The sequence below is a fragment of the Cyanistes caeruleus genome, chromosome 13 (assembly GCF_971803275.1).
Source record: "Cyanistes caeruleus chromosome 13, bCyaCae1.hap1.1, whole genome shotgun sequence".
NCBI classification, from domain to species: Eukaryota; Metazoa; Chordata; class Aves; order Passeriformes; family Paridae; genus Cyanistes; species Cyanistes caeruleus.
The window spans coordinates 9,487,169-9,502,102 of NC_141713.1; the positions used below are offsets into that span (position 1 = coordinate 9,487,169).

The 14,934-nt window shown below is 40.4% G+C and overlaps 1 protein-coding gene across 3 annotated transcripts in view; it reads left to right on the top strand.

Moving 5' to 3' along the window:
- The window catches only part of BNC1 (basonuclin zinc finger protein 1), a 74,461-nt gene that overhangs the window by 21,319 nt on the left and 38,208 nt on the right, over positions 1-14,934 (top strand). The window contains exons 1-2 of one of the 3 annotated variants that reach the window (XM_086849841.1): positions 5,126-5,268; positions 5,830-5,885. The exons of 1 other annotated variant lie outside the window; for it this stretch is intronic. In XM_086849841.1, the coding sequence (XP_086705967.1) occupies positions 5,871-5,885 (15 nt within the window). In that variant the 5' untranslated portion in view covers positions 5,126-5,268; positions 5,830-5,870. Of the gene's footprint in view, positions 1-5,125; positions 5,269-5,829; positions 5,886-14,934 lie in introns of those variants that run through there. One more of the 3 variants, XM_086849845.1, reaches the window with a different exon arrangement.

Genomic DNA, 14,934 nt, shown 5'->3' on the forward strand with positions numbered 1-14,934 from the left:
AAAAAACCTCAATCTGATACCTGCTGTTTCATTGTGTTCTGTTGTTTCGCTGCTGTCTTTTTCCCTTCTAACTCTGTTTACACTTTTGTTAGGTAGCACAAGTATTGATACTGTTACTTTGTCTCCTGTGGAGTCCACTCTTACCCAGACAGCCAAAGACAAAACCTTGGAGCACCACCAGGGATGTCTTGAGCACCCTTTATGTTCATTCCTCTCTTAGTTTCTTAGTCATTCGTCCATAGGAGTCACAACACATTTATTCCTCTTGAGGAGTAAAAGCTTTTTGAGTATAGAAACTAGAATTCAGCAATTTTTTTACAAAAGACATGAGAAACGGAGTTGTGAAAAACCATAGTTCTGGAGCTCTACTTGTGTCTTACTCATTTTCTCTTGGAACATTCAACTGTTCTCTCCTATTTTTTTTTTTCTCACTAATGCTCCAGTACCAGAATCAAAGAATTTGCCCTGAAACCACTCCAAAACATGCTTTGGTGGAGGAAGAAAAGCTTCTGAAGCTATGGAAATGTCAGATGGGTGCTCTTGAGGTGAAAGGGCAAATTTGCTAATGAAGACTATGGATGATGCAAAGTATTGCGAAGCTGATATGCAGGAGGTATTTAGTGTAAGGGTAGTTGCCAGAAGTCTTTTTTAGCCCAGTGTAACTTCCATGTGAGGACAGTGATGAAAAAATCAAAAAACTGAAAGAACCCCAAACCACAACCCAATTAATTAAAAACCTTTTTTATAAACATAATTTAAAACATTCTTCATTATCTGGATAGGATTAATACAGAGGGCACAAGTACATGTGTATGTCTGCTTATGTTCTTTTTTTTTTTTTGCGTTTTACCTCTGTTCCTGGCATTGCCATCTGTGCCCTGTGTCTCTTGTTGCCTTTCATCCTGTACTTACATAGATTTTAGTTTTGTGACCTTCTCTTTTGTGATGCAGATGTTTGATTCCTGATGCAGTCTCATCTTAGTCCTACACTTAGTCCTACATAGCAGGGAAGCCCCTACTATGAATCAGTGGTAATAAGCAACACTTGTAAATGGAGAAATGGGGGGGGTGGGATGGTTTGTGACAAAACTTCAGATGCACTGTGGGCGTTTTCCCCCTTTAATCTGGCATGAGTTTTTGTAGCTCTTATCTCCAGTGGTTCCTAAGAATTAACTTTTAAATGACCAGCTATCATGTCTTGCAAAGTGGATTGCAAGATGGCCTTTTCTTAAGGCAGAAGAACCCTGCTCGTTGTTTGAACTTGAATATTATTTGAAGTTGGGTTGGTTTGTTGTTTTTTTTTTTTTTTGGCCTCTTGGGCATAAATAGAGCAGGTGTGTGTTTGCCACAGGCCACAGCTCAGGAAAGCTGTGTCAAAGCACAATGAGGTCATTGTGAAACATCAGTATTCTTCCAGAGACCTGGCTGTTACAGACAGGAATACTTAAGAAAGATCTGTAGACTGGATTGCAAATGATAGACAGAAAAGACTTTAAGAAAAATCTTTGTCTGCCTAATTGTGTTTGCCCAGTGAGAACTACATCTTATCACCCACCTCTGAACAAGCTGTTTGAAGCAACTGTGTTGACAGTGAAGTGGGTTTGCACACGTCCAGTGTTGGGTTGATCTCTGAGTGCTAAGGAGATCTGGTTTCTTTAAACAAATCGTTCTGCATGTGAACAAGGTGAATATTTTCATTGTAAAGTGTGCTTTGACTTGAGTGTGTTGGGAAATACTGTACCCACTAAATGATTATTAAATGGAAAGGAGGGAGGAGTTCCCAGGCATTATGGAGCCAGGTTCTACAGCTGGACTCCTAGCTGACACCGACAGCACTTAGCCAGGGGTGGAAGAATATGTTGTATAACTCACTGGCTCTACCAAGTACGTCTTGGTACTCTGCAAATAAACTTTCTATCAAGGTATTTTTGGACTTCTGCCTCAAACCAAGCGGATAAGGAGCATTTATGGCTCTAGCAATAAAATTCTGCAGATGTTCTTTTTTGTATGTGCAGTACTAAAAAGGAAAGCTGTGCTATGCTTTTATCAGATCAACTTGAAATCAGTACAAGTGTAGCTTAGGGTTGGGATTTATGTTTTCGCAGCAACATACCTTTTTACTCCAAGAAGGCTTTCAGTGTTTGTGCTTAAAGTCCCACATTAAGGCCCCCAAAGTGACAACAATATGGTTTTCTTTGTGAGATTTGAATGTCTGGATTAGGTCACTTCACTCTTTTATAGTTTTAACCAGCTTCAACTTGTACTGTGGTGACACACATCTGCTGACTCGATGGATCAGTGCATTAAGCTTCAGGCTGACTGGTGGGCCATGCTTGAAAGACTTTTGGCATGTGCTGGTGCCTGCATTTTTCACCCTTGACTGAAAGCATATGCTTCATACAATTGAGACAGTGTTAGCATGTGGGTCTCAGGCAGCCTCCTACACATCTGGCAGAGCCTGGCCCTCCTTCCAGGTGAATCATCTCTCCTGGGAGGGTGGCTTGCAGCACTGTGGCATCTGCAGAGTGGCAGGAAGTGTCTGAATTCATCTGAGAGTGATTTTTATCTTCACATGCTTTTCCAATTTCATCAGGCCCCTCATGCTACATTCCAAGTGACATGATTAAACCTGCCAAAGACAAAGGGAGGCTGATTGATAAAAATTATCTCTGACCCTTCACAATCTGTCATAGCTTAAGATAGTAGTAATAATAGTAGTAATGATGGAATGAAATAAGTGTTATGCAAAGGAAGTTATTATTGTTTGAATAATATTCTGTAAAACAGGATTACTTCCTTGCTTTTTGTTTCCCTTTTATCAGCCAAATTAACTTGTCAACAGCATAAAAGAAGAATGGACTGCATAGGATTATAAACTTTACATTAAGTGGCACTCTACTGTGATTTCTATTGTCTTGGTTTTATTTTAATGTTTAAGTTTGAAGGCACAATAAAGATGCAGACCAACACCAAAGGATCAGTTTTCACAGTGGAGGTCAGGCATTTAGGCAGAGGTGTTTTTTAACAAGGAGTGTATGGATCTATTTTCTCAATATGAAAAGAAAATCTTTAAAGGGAGATCCCAAACATGACTGGTACTACACAGCAAATAGAATATTTTATAAGCACAGAGCATAAAAATATTTTTATTCTTTAGTCTGCTCTACTAGACCAGGCACTTGGGTTATATTTCCTTCCAACCAAACATCTGGACTGATACAGATGATCTGTAAGAAAGGAGATTAACTCTTTGTACCCTGAGATGTGTTATAGATCTGTTGCATTTGCTGTCATTTCAGTATTGCAAGCAACAAAAAATTCTTATAGAAATATCATCAGTCTCATCTTCTTTAGAAACTACCCTTTATTTTGCCAGAGGAAAATGAAAAATACTTAGGCGAAAAAGCATATAGCTATTTTGAAGTACAAAAAGTAGCACATCTGTATAAGTTACAGTGCAAAGACAACTATGCAAATTTAGTTCTTGGTTACTGTAGTGTTAATGACGGGTAATTCTGTTGATTTTATTTGAGTTATTCTGAATTAATGTATCTAGTGAGGGCAGAATCTGACCCACTCGGCTTTGATGTGTGCTCTGCTCTGTCAGGAGCTGCGAGGTTCTTTTGAACAGATGCCTGTGTTCCGCTGATACGCGGGGTCATTAAAAAGATCAAGATGACCAAGGCTGAGACGTTCAGATGGTTGCAGACAGCTGTGCTTTGCCTCTGCTGGCTACACGGGGTGGATTCTCTATGAATTTTCCCTCTGAGGTTAGATGTGTGGGAGCATTTTGCATATTGACCACTGCCAAGCCCCAGCCCCATGTCTGGATGTACAAATCTGGGCAAAGAGTACAAGTTATGGCTCTTCCTGAGAAAGGTTCCTGTGTATCATGTAGAAGGAAATACATGCAGGGCTTTGGCTAGGGAGGCTATGAGAAAGTTGCAGGACTTTTCCCAGAGAGACAAGGTGGCAAATAAATAGTTGCTGAGTGTGTTGTTTCTGTATTTAACAAAGGTTTGGTGTTTAGTGTGTTCTGTAAGTACAGGACTTTGCTGTTTACTGCTACCACAGCAAAGCAGCTGGTTACCAAGCAGCTGAGTCAATGTAAGCCTGAAAGGTTTTCTTCCAGATATTTTTATGGAGGAGTTAAAATTGCACAGGATTCTAAGATAGCCTCAAATGATTGCAATGAATGCTAGCTATCAATTTAATCAAGATATAATACTTCAAATCCTCCCAGCTTGCTAACAATCTTTTTCAGGGTTCTGACAGTTGTACCTTGGTAAAATCCAAATGTTTATTTTTACCTGTTCAGTGTTGTTTTCATGCCTTTTTATCTCTTTACTGCTGTAATAGATACTTTATTTCAGTGTATGCTTCAGTAGATTGCACAAGTGTGCATTTGTTCATTTTGTGACTTTTTTCTTTCTTTCAAAGCCTATTGGAGATAAAAAGTGAATGATGTTCTTGTTTATATACAAGTACATATGTAAGCAGAATGGAATCATCCAGCATAGTAAAGATGGGGTTTGTTTCTTAATGCAAATAAAGTTCTGCAGCTAAATTTAGCTCAAAGTACTGACTGCTTGAAATGAGAGCAGAATAAAGCTGTACTTCACTGTTTGGGTAGTGAAGCACAATCTGCCTTTTAAGATGTCATTGCACACTTGGAATCTTTCCCAAACATGCTTCTGATTCATGAGCTCTGTTGGTGAAGGCATTGGGATGGAGCTCTAAAGAGCAGGGATAGATGCAGCCATCATTTGGGTATAGGCTGGCAGAGCTACTTAGCTGAGGCTTTTCCAAGTGAGCCCAAAGACAAGCGGTGCCCTCAGCAGTGCTGTGGGGTGGAAGGAAAGGCTGTTGCACTTTCCCCCAGCAAATCCCTTCCAGCTGAGGAGTTGACAGCCCAGTGATGAAACTGGGCCACATCTAAAGCACTGCAGTAGAGCTCTGTGGCTGGGCAGCTAAACAGGCTCTCATTTGGACCTGTATGGTTTTCCAGAAGAGGAAAAGGATGAAGCTAGCTGACACTTGATCTTTCTCTTGGAAAGCCTCTTTCATTAAGTAGCTGCTGATAGGAAGTGTCATTTGGCAGTTATAAAGGCTGGCAGTTGCAGATAGGTCTCTGTGAAGGCTGTAGGCCAGAGGGAGCCCAGGAGGGGATGCAGGTGGAGGCATGCTGAGGCAAAGCCTGACAGGACAGCACTTGGCAGGCAGACCTGAGTGCCACTTGCCTGTCTTGTCCATTCTGCAGCCAGACAGGTAAATGTCTGATCTTTAGAAGTGCTGCAGTGACTTGCACTTATAACAATCTGTCCATGTAGTAGTCATTGCCTTTTTTCCCCCCACCAGTTACAGTGCAGGGGATTTTTTTTAATGAGTCAGCGTTTAGCAGCTTACACAAGAATGTAAAGACATACAAGCACTGTACTTCTTGCATTCATTCAAGTAATTCTCTTTGAGATAATTGTAATAAGTCATAAAGATCCACTCCATTGTAGCAGAATTGTTCTGTACCTGTAATAAAAGAAGTGGAACTGCACATTTTCTCTGAGAACAAATAGAGCTGTTTCAGAAATCCTGTTTTCAGTGTTCCTGACCTGGCTTCTGTTTTTTTCGGTCTTGCGCTTAAACTTGGAATCTCGGTTATACAACAGGGCTTTCCTTCTTTTCTTGTATGCTTTAAGATTGTCAAGGTAAGTTATTTTAGGTCAGGAAAGGATGGGATATATACAGTTGTTCATATATATTCATATGTGTGCATTTAGATGTCCAACACTACATGCTATTAACAATGAATGTATGCTTCTTTTTCTTACTCAGTTGCACAGGTTGAGAAATGAGTGGTAGTGAAGTGACACTGCATGTGTAATTTTAAGGTAATGGAGAAAAATGTAACATTTTTGCTGTATTTCTTGGCACTTGTATTTAATTGTAACCATAATAATGAGTTGATTACTTTGCTAAGTGCAAGGACTGTGCTAAAACTTATTCTCCCATGTCTCTGAGTGCCTTTGCCACTAGGCAACAGCCTTTTTCCAGCTTGTGTTCGCCTTGTCTGGTAAATAGGTCTGACAAATAGGTGCTGGGTGTGTGTGTGCGTGCATGCACATGTGCATGTGTTTATTTTACTCTCATTTAGAGCCATTAAGAACCTGATCCCATAAGGTTCTGAGCGTTTTTATTTCCTGCCGGCTTTTCAGGGAGAACACCTTGTAGAAGGCATTTGGTCTTGATGATAACACTCATTGCAGAATGAAAAAATAAAAGTGGTGAGGGTAAGGGGGGAGATGGGAGAGTGAGTGAAGGATCGTGACCAAAAGCACTGAATCCACCATTTTCTTTCTGCCTGCCTGGTGTGTTTGCTACCATTAGATTCATGGCAGCCAACCAGCCTGGAGACAGGACTTTACACAGGTTAATAGGCATGCACGGCTTTTATCTGCCACTGCCCTCTACTGAATAGGAGAGATGATTTTTCACCTATCTGTTTCTGTAGTAATTTCAGTCTTGAGGTGTCTGAGACTCATTAGACCAGACAGTAGAGGTCACATACTTCTGGACATCTTTTATTTTTTGCAGGAAGTGATAAACAGCCTTCTGTCATGTAATGCAAAGGCACAGAGCTTGGAGAAAACACTCCTACTAATGTTCAAATCAGATCACAATTTAAACCCCTTATATTCTGTGCATGGAGAAATAATAGCTCTCAAGTTAATGCATGCAATGCATGCCTTGCTTTGGGAAATGCCACCAATTCTTGTTACATAAAAAAATCAAAACAAAGCACTAGGCAGCCTGTAAGTAGAACAAAGTTTAATTTTCATGTAATGTTCCAGTTTTTAAGAAATTATTTTAATCAATTAAAAAGAGCAGCAGTTGTAGTTTTTAATTTCTTTGCTTTAGACTGTTCAAGACAAAAAACCGTATTTGTGGTTTTTAAACCTCTGACATGGAGCAAAATAGTGACTGAAGCTAAATGTGGTCTAGGCCTCTCTCAAATACTGGGGAAAAACTCTTTCGGGCTGTCTCACTATTTCATCAGCTTTCCCTTTAACTAAAGTAAGGGACACAGTTTCATGGTGAAACAACAGAAAGCAGTAAGAGCTTAACAGGGCCCTCCAGGTAACATGAAAGAGTGCCTCAGTCATCCTCTGTCTTGTTACTCTAAACACCAACTGCATTGTCTCGAGTCGTTTTCCCTTGCGGGAACACTTAGCCTTACCAAACACAGCTCAGCCTTACAGGTACATTCCCACCAATTAAAGAGGAGGGGTTCCTCACAAGTGCTGCCAATGCACCCACCTAGCTTGAGCGAGGATTGCCAAGTACAACAAACAGTGCCAAAGCGTGTGGTGGTTTTGGGCTCAGCTCCAACGGGGACCAAGATGAGACACTCAGTCACAACTTAGCCTTTACATAAAGCCAAATCTTTGTATATTCCTCTGGATTATACTTGGAGCCATCCTCATAATGTAAGGTATACCTGGGCGGCTTCTGCCCTCATCTCCTGGCAGAGCTCCAGCCTGGGAAAGACTGGGCAGCGGTGCATGCTTTGGGTTGAGGCTTAGTTTGGGGCTTACCAGTTAGGTTGGCAAGTCTAGTTTGTGGCAATCAAAATTGAGCTTCTCTCAAGTTTTTCAGCTGAGAAGCATATGAATTTGAGGCCGTGCAAAACACCAGCCTCCCAGAAGAGAAAAAATAGGTACCTTCCAGTCTCGGATCTAACAAAGAACTGAGGGTGGGGTTTGGATGAAGGTTCAGATCTGTATGGTCTGTTTGGTTTCAGCATTGTGGTTTTGGACCATCAGTAGTGGTAACATACAAATGATTTTTCACTCTAAAGAGCACAGTAAAATGCTATTATACTTGGTAATCTTCTTTTTTATATCTTGCCAAGTGAGGACTGCTACACTGCAGCTGGCATAGTGGAGGTGCCTGTGTTTTTGCCACTCTTTGTTCACAGGGGAATGAGGACAGTTTTCTGTACACAGTATTCTGCCTTTCCCTTAAAACATCTGAGTCACACAGCTGTTTCCCAGTTAAATCACAGACTCAATCTCACTGTACATTAAGTTGTGTTATGCAACACAGACTGGCAAACTTGTCCACTGATACAAATTGCACAGAGGAATCTGAAGATGGACAAAATCCCATTCCTCTCAAGGGTTTACTCTTCTTTGTGTCAGTGACACTTCCATTATAAGCCCCTGCCTTGATCTGAAAAAGGTTTGGTTATAGCAGGCTCTGCCAAAGACTGTTTTAGAATCTTCTTAAACCACTGTAACAGAGCCTAGAGTAAAAGATGTTCCCATGTATACACCATGACACCTTGGGCTGCCACAGCTGTGAACCTGCCTTGCCAGGCCTCTTAGTACTGCTGCCACTGCATTTAGACCCCCAACAAAGAGGAAGGCACTGGGTGCTTTCCACTGCTGCTGCCTCTCCCTGCTTTGCTGGCAGAGGCCGCGTGTCCTGGTTTACATTGGCAGAAGCCGGCATAGCTCAGGGATGAATTTAGCCCTTGGCACTCCTTAGAGAGCTGACTCAGATGACTGCACTTGAAAACTACAAGCTGGTCTCTTATTTAATTCTCCTGAATGTCCAGATTTTATTATTTTAAATGTTACTTCTTGTAAAGCTGTTTTTGTGTTTAGTGGGACAGCCTTGCTGTTTGACTCCTTGGGCTGTCCTGGAGTTATTACAAGAATAGTTTTCACCTATACAGCACCTTATCCCAAAGGATCTCAAGTTCTTCACAAAAAAGAAATCACATCTGATCAGTGGACCAGATGATAGATAATATCCATTATTTTTTATATGAGAAAAGGAAAGTATGGAAATTTTAAGTGGTGTGCTCAAAAGTGTGTAGCAGATTAATTTCAGAACTAAGCTAGACGGTAAATACCACAGTTCCTTCCTCTAAAATCTGTGGGCAAAAGGATGACCTCTGGATTTCTTCTGCCAGCTGCTTCTGTGAATCACATTAATGTGCAGCTAGATCAGTTTGTGCCTTGGACTTCTTTTGAAATTTATTGATTATTTCTGAATTTCAGTTCATATTCTGAATTGAGTGTCCTTTTGGTCTTTGCTTTGAGGGGGAAAGTTTAAAAATGCCTCCTGAGAATAGATTTGGAAGGTATGGTAGTTTCCATAGCAGCGATTCGTAGGCAATAGCTCTGGAACATACCTGCACTGCTCAGTGTGCTGCTGGCAGTGTCCAGTGCTACTGAGGGCTTGATCCACGAAATCCAGCAGTGGAAAGAAGTGGTCGGAATTCAGCCAGCCTGTCTGAACAGATACCCTGTATCTGCTGTGCATGTGTTGGTTGGGGCTCAGAAAGGACAAAGGAACCTGTGCTGACAAATCTACAGCTAGAAAGCAATCCTCAATTAATTATCAAATACCCTTAAGTATAAGCTTGGGAAGACTTGTCCTGTCCCAACTAGGTGCCAGTGTCACGTTGTATGCATGGTTTGAGAGGATTATACGTTACATGTTAGGAGGTGTCTTTTCAGCAACCAAATGTTATCTGTGCCTGGGTCTCCACAGAAACAGAGACTCCTTGCACTGTTTCTGCTCACTTGCAGTTTTGCAGCATGCAGCACATTCCTTAGATTTTGAGGCAGAAAAATTGGAGTTTGCCTTTCATACTGTGTGAATTCTTTGGCTTTGGAGAGAGCCCTAGACAAAGACAGGAGGAAATAGAGATTAGCTTCAGAAATAAAATTCTGCTGTCCTTGTTGCTATTTCCCTATGAAACTGCCTCCTGCCAACTCTGCATCTGACGCACAATTTATATCGGAAGCAGTATTGGTTGGGGCAAGTTTGTGACTGTAGCTGGCATTTCTGTCATGCCTTGTGCTGAATGCACAGCCTCTCCCTGCATCCTGGGTGTCTGAGCACATTAGGAACATTGAGGGGAGGAGGGCCCTGGCAGTGATTGCCAGGGGGGAGAGCCACAGGCACACAACTGTGCAGCCTTAGTGAGCAGAGTTCCCTGTGGCTCCTCTTGGAGGACATCTTGCTAAAACTGTGGACATGCCTGAGAGACACCATTGGCTAATATGATCTATGAGTTAGATCTAGCTGCTAATGTGAGACTTCTGTGAAGCTACAGAAGTTTTTGTCTAAATTGGTCTTGCATGCAACGTGCAAACATACCAACTTCTTAAAAAACCTTAGCAGAAGAAACCGAAATCACTGGATTAGTTTGCAGTATAGGGACTCCATTAGCTGTTCTAATGACATTTCACTGAAGAATTACCCTGATATTCAGTAGTGCTTGAGTTTTTTTCTTAATCCAGTTACCTTGTGATTGCTCTTTAAGGTTTCCCCTTACTTTTCTATTCTTAACATGCAATTAAAATGAAACTCTCCTATATTATTACTGTAAATAACATGGAAGTAAGAGAACATACTTTTCAAATATCACTGCTTTGCTCACTCCTGTTAGCTGAACTGTATTGCTTTGATAATTTAGTTGACTTTATTGAACTTACGACAGGACATGTTTTTCCTCTTAGTAGCAGAATAAGCAAATGTTCAGTAATGAATATATCTAATTGTGTTTGTCACTGCCATATAGATGGGGTTTGCTGTTGCTTTAAATAGCCATGCAGGTCTCTTTGCTACATCTACTGAGGAAGACACAAACAGGTTTGGGGAAGCTGCCAAACTACAGAAAGCTTTCCATTTTGGAAGTTTCCAAGTTTCTGCTAAAATTCATTCTCAGTGTTAAATATAATCTATAATATTAAAGTCCAAATTAATTGGGGAAAAAAAGGCACTTTCAAAACAAAATTTCCATTCAAGCTAAGTGATTAATTCCAACTTTTCAATAAGGCTGTCTAATATAATGCTGCTAAAACACTTGGTTTAGACTAAGTTCCACTAAAACTCTTGCTGTTTAGAAAGTTTTTGATGCTCCTGCAACCTGCTTTAGAAACTTACTGAAAAGTTTTGTGACTCTAAATTACATAATTCTATTGCTCATGAAGTTTGAACAAACGACAGTAGCTGGACAGTAGCAGGCCATGCTGCCAAACTGCATAAATGTCTTCTGAGCCCAATAAGCCGTGACTTGGACCTCCATGGGCTTTGGAGCAGGCTCTTTGTGCCTTAATTCAGGGGCAGCAAAGCCTTTGAAAAAAGCAAAACTCTGAACTGAGGTTCTGTAAAGATGGCTGTACACTACAAAGCTGGCCAGATGCTGTGATTTTTGTGATGAGAGTAAATATCTGGGACTAGTTAAGGTGGATTAGTCAAACTACCTTTATACAGTTGCCAAGCTTTCAAAAGTGAGGGGCTGCCATTAAGCCACAAGACCCTTACCACAAACAGCACCATGCTACTGTAACTGTTATTTAAATGATTGCAGTGGGAGGTATCTCTTAATAACCATATTAGTACAGAGTTGCTTAATGACTTCACAGGCAAATAGATAATTAAACCATTAAACACTACAGAACTGAGAACCATGTCCCCAGTGAACTTCAAAGTTGTCTGTCTTCTTAATGGACTGTGAAAGCCAAGCCTGGGTCTGAATCACAATGTGAAGTGGAAGGAACCATTGGAGAATATAGAACTAGATTCTTCAGCTTGAGCCGTTCTCCTGATTAGTCAGGTTTTTGAGTTACCTGTTTTGTAAACATACCTGTAGATGTTTACACAAGAATAACAAATTTCCACCAAGTCTTGCACTATGAAGGGCATTCTGTGTATATAGTGGTTTCTGTCTTTGCTTTCATGGGAGAATAATATGGAGTTCAATGGGAATATACTGTGAGAGAGAATTCTAGTGCAGTCCTGCTTCTAGACTTAAGGGCACAAGATTTCTAGTACTGCAGAGTTTTTGTAGTTTTTTTGTTAGCTTCATTTGTATTCTGAGATAGGCAAAAGCTATTCAGAAACTGTCTCACTATAAGGAAAGGTGGGGGTGTCTGTGTGTGACACTGGGAATGGGAAAAGGTGGAGACTTTAGTGCGGTCTCCAGTACTCCCTGCAACTTCAGACATATGGCATACTTTGTCTTGTGAACTTAAAGAACACAAATAGCAACAAGAATGGCAAATGGCATAAATCTCAGATTGCAAGACTTGCAGTAGTAGGGATTTTGTAAGAAAACAAGAAGCCATGGCCAAGATTTGATTATGTCACTGAAACACGTATTATTTAATGCACGTTTCTGTTCTAGTGTATGCATACATTTTTTTTTGCAGGCTAAAATTGAACATTTTGATACAGTTTTGGCAGACCACAGTGTTTGTGAGATTAAAAGGCAAGGTCATCAGGCCACAGGGAATCTTCAATTTCATTCTCTGAAAATAGGTGAACATACTAAGAAGTTGTAGGAGAGTTTTTATAAGTGAGTAAATTTTACCTCTGTAACAAGACTTTTATTTCTTGACACTAGTTTTTATTAGATATTTCAGTTTTCAAATAACATTTCAAAAAGAAAAAGCCTCTGAAAAGGACCCTTGCCTGTAGCAGGAAGCATAATCTCCCCGTTTCTCTTTCTCTCTCCTTCTCTCTCTCTCATTATATGCTGGCATGAACACTCTGACATTGCTAATTGCCTCCACATTACACTGGTTGAATTCCAACAGTAGTGGCATAAAAATTAATGAACAAGACAGAGCTCACACATAAGGAACATATGGTGCAATAGCGGTCAATTGCATTCGAGTTTAAAATAATGTCTTGAGAGAATCATGATCAAAGCAGTTTCACAAAATGAAAAGGGCCAGATTCTACTCGTGCTATGTATCTATGCTACCTCACTGTCCTCACTGAGAGTGTGAATGTGAACAAGGAGATTCCCCAAACTGTAAATAGAGAATGCCAAAAAGTTGTTTCATTTGCAAATGTAGTAGGAATTTCCCCCACTATTACTGTGAAAAATAGTGTGAGTTAATTTTCTGCTGGGGAGCAAAGCTCGGGAAAAAATGTTCTTTGAAACTGAGAGAATTCTTCAAAGATGTTATCACTGTCTCTGCTAACAGTGCCTTCACAGTGCAAGCTATGCAGTTTACAGAAAGGTGACACAGTTATTTCCCATTATCCTAAAATGTGCAATTTAAAGTTAATACAACTTAGTTTTATCTGTGTATATGCTTCTCGCAAAGTCCAGATTTCAGGGCAATTAAGATAGTGTTAATACAAGGTACTCTCAAGATTCTTTCAAGTTGAAAGCTTGCTTAAGATTAATGTTAAAATTCAGGTTTTATTCTCTTGCCAAAGTACATGCTAGGTAACCTCTTGTTAACATTAATGGGACATTAATGTTAACATTAAATATTTGCACTCAGAGGAAAATAGACCCTAGATATGATACAAACTGCTTATATTACATAATATAAATAAGCATTGCTTGTTTAATAGCTTTTACTGCCTTATTGTGGAACTAGCTGGTACAATTGCATTACAAGGTCTTACAATATAAATTATTGATTTTTATTATGCTGCTGATTTCCTATCGTGTTCTTTGTCTCATGAGATTTGAACACTAACTTTAAGTTATATGGGACAAGTCCTACAAGAGTTTAAGGAATGACCCAGATAAATCACTGTATCAGTGCAGAGTCTGTATCCACGGAAAGGAGCTTTGTATCACTTCAGTGCCTGTTTCCTCAGCCAGATGAGGTACTTCGGCCCATTCCCCAGGTTAGAGCAGCCTGGGTGTTGCCCAAACTGAAATGTGGCTGCAGATGGCTCCGCTGGGTCATTACTGCCACTGGAGAGAGCTGGAATGCAGAAAAGCTCAAGCCAGTCCCCAATATGCCTCCTGCTACTCTGCAGGAATTTCCTTGGGGCTAACTCACGCTGGCTCAGAGCCATTTGTACTTTAACTCCTAGAAGGATAAAGAAGAGTTAGGACAGCTTACTGGGGCACTGGGAATGAATGGTAGACAGTATTTACTTGTCTGGATATGCATCTTACCTGTATTTGAATTTTTCTCTGCTACTTAAAGAAAGTGTTTCTCTAAGAATTACTGAGCTATTCTTTTGGTAATCTAATCCTGAAGCAGTAATTGCTTCTCATCTGGATTCTCAGAATATGATACAATGTTGATTTCAATTGAGCTTTTATTTACTTATTTGAAAGTTAAATAAAATAGTTGCTTTTAAATTTTGAGCGTAGTTCTAGGTTTTGCTTATGACACATTACAAATTATATTTTAAAGGAAGAATCATGCAATAGCTGAGAGCAGAGTTCAGTGCAATATAATGGCTTCAGCATAACCTTTACCATTTACAATACAATTAGGTCCTATTCTCCCACAATTAATGGGCCAGATGACACTCCCACTAATTATAGTAAGCTTCCTGATATGCATCTGAGATAACTGAGATTGATACTGAGACTTAGGGAAATGCCCTGTTCAGCAGAGATGCAACAGGGAGAGAAAAGCACCAGCTGAGTTGCTCTTTCTGCTGTTCTTACCCCAAGCTGGTTTTGGCCCACCTTGTCTTGGTCTATACTTGAGGAAGCAGCCTCTCTCTCTCTTTTCTCCCTTTTCATAAAAAGAAGGCAAAGGGTACTAGATGGCTTGTGTTACAGAGCTTTTCCTTCTAGCACAGAATTTATTTCCAAGATGTAGAATTGTGAGGATTCCTTCAGTCATCCCCCCAGAGTCACAGGTTTGGTATCTCGCCAATGGCATGTAATACGCTTCCTGGCATGCTGTAGGAGAAGTAAAATTAGTTCAGAACTTCACTTTACTGTTGCGGCTTTTTTTTTCCCTGTGCTATTTGAACATGCCTGGAAAAGGATTAGTGTTTAAGATTTATTAACCATTTCATTTCTGAGTGGGCCATAGACTCTCGGCCTGGTTGTGGACTTGTACAGTTGTCAAAATCTGTGAAGACTGGGTCTTGTTGCTTAATGCCAAGTGGAAGTATCTTTCATGCTTTGTTCTGCTTCCT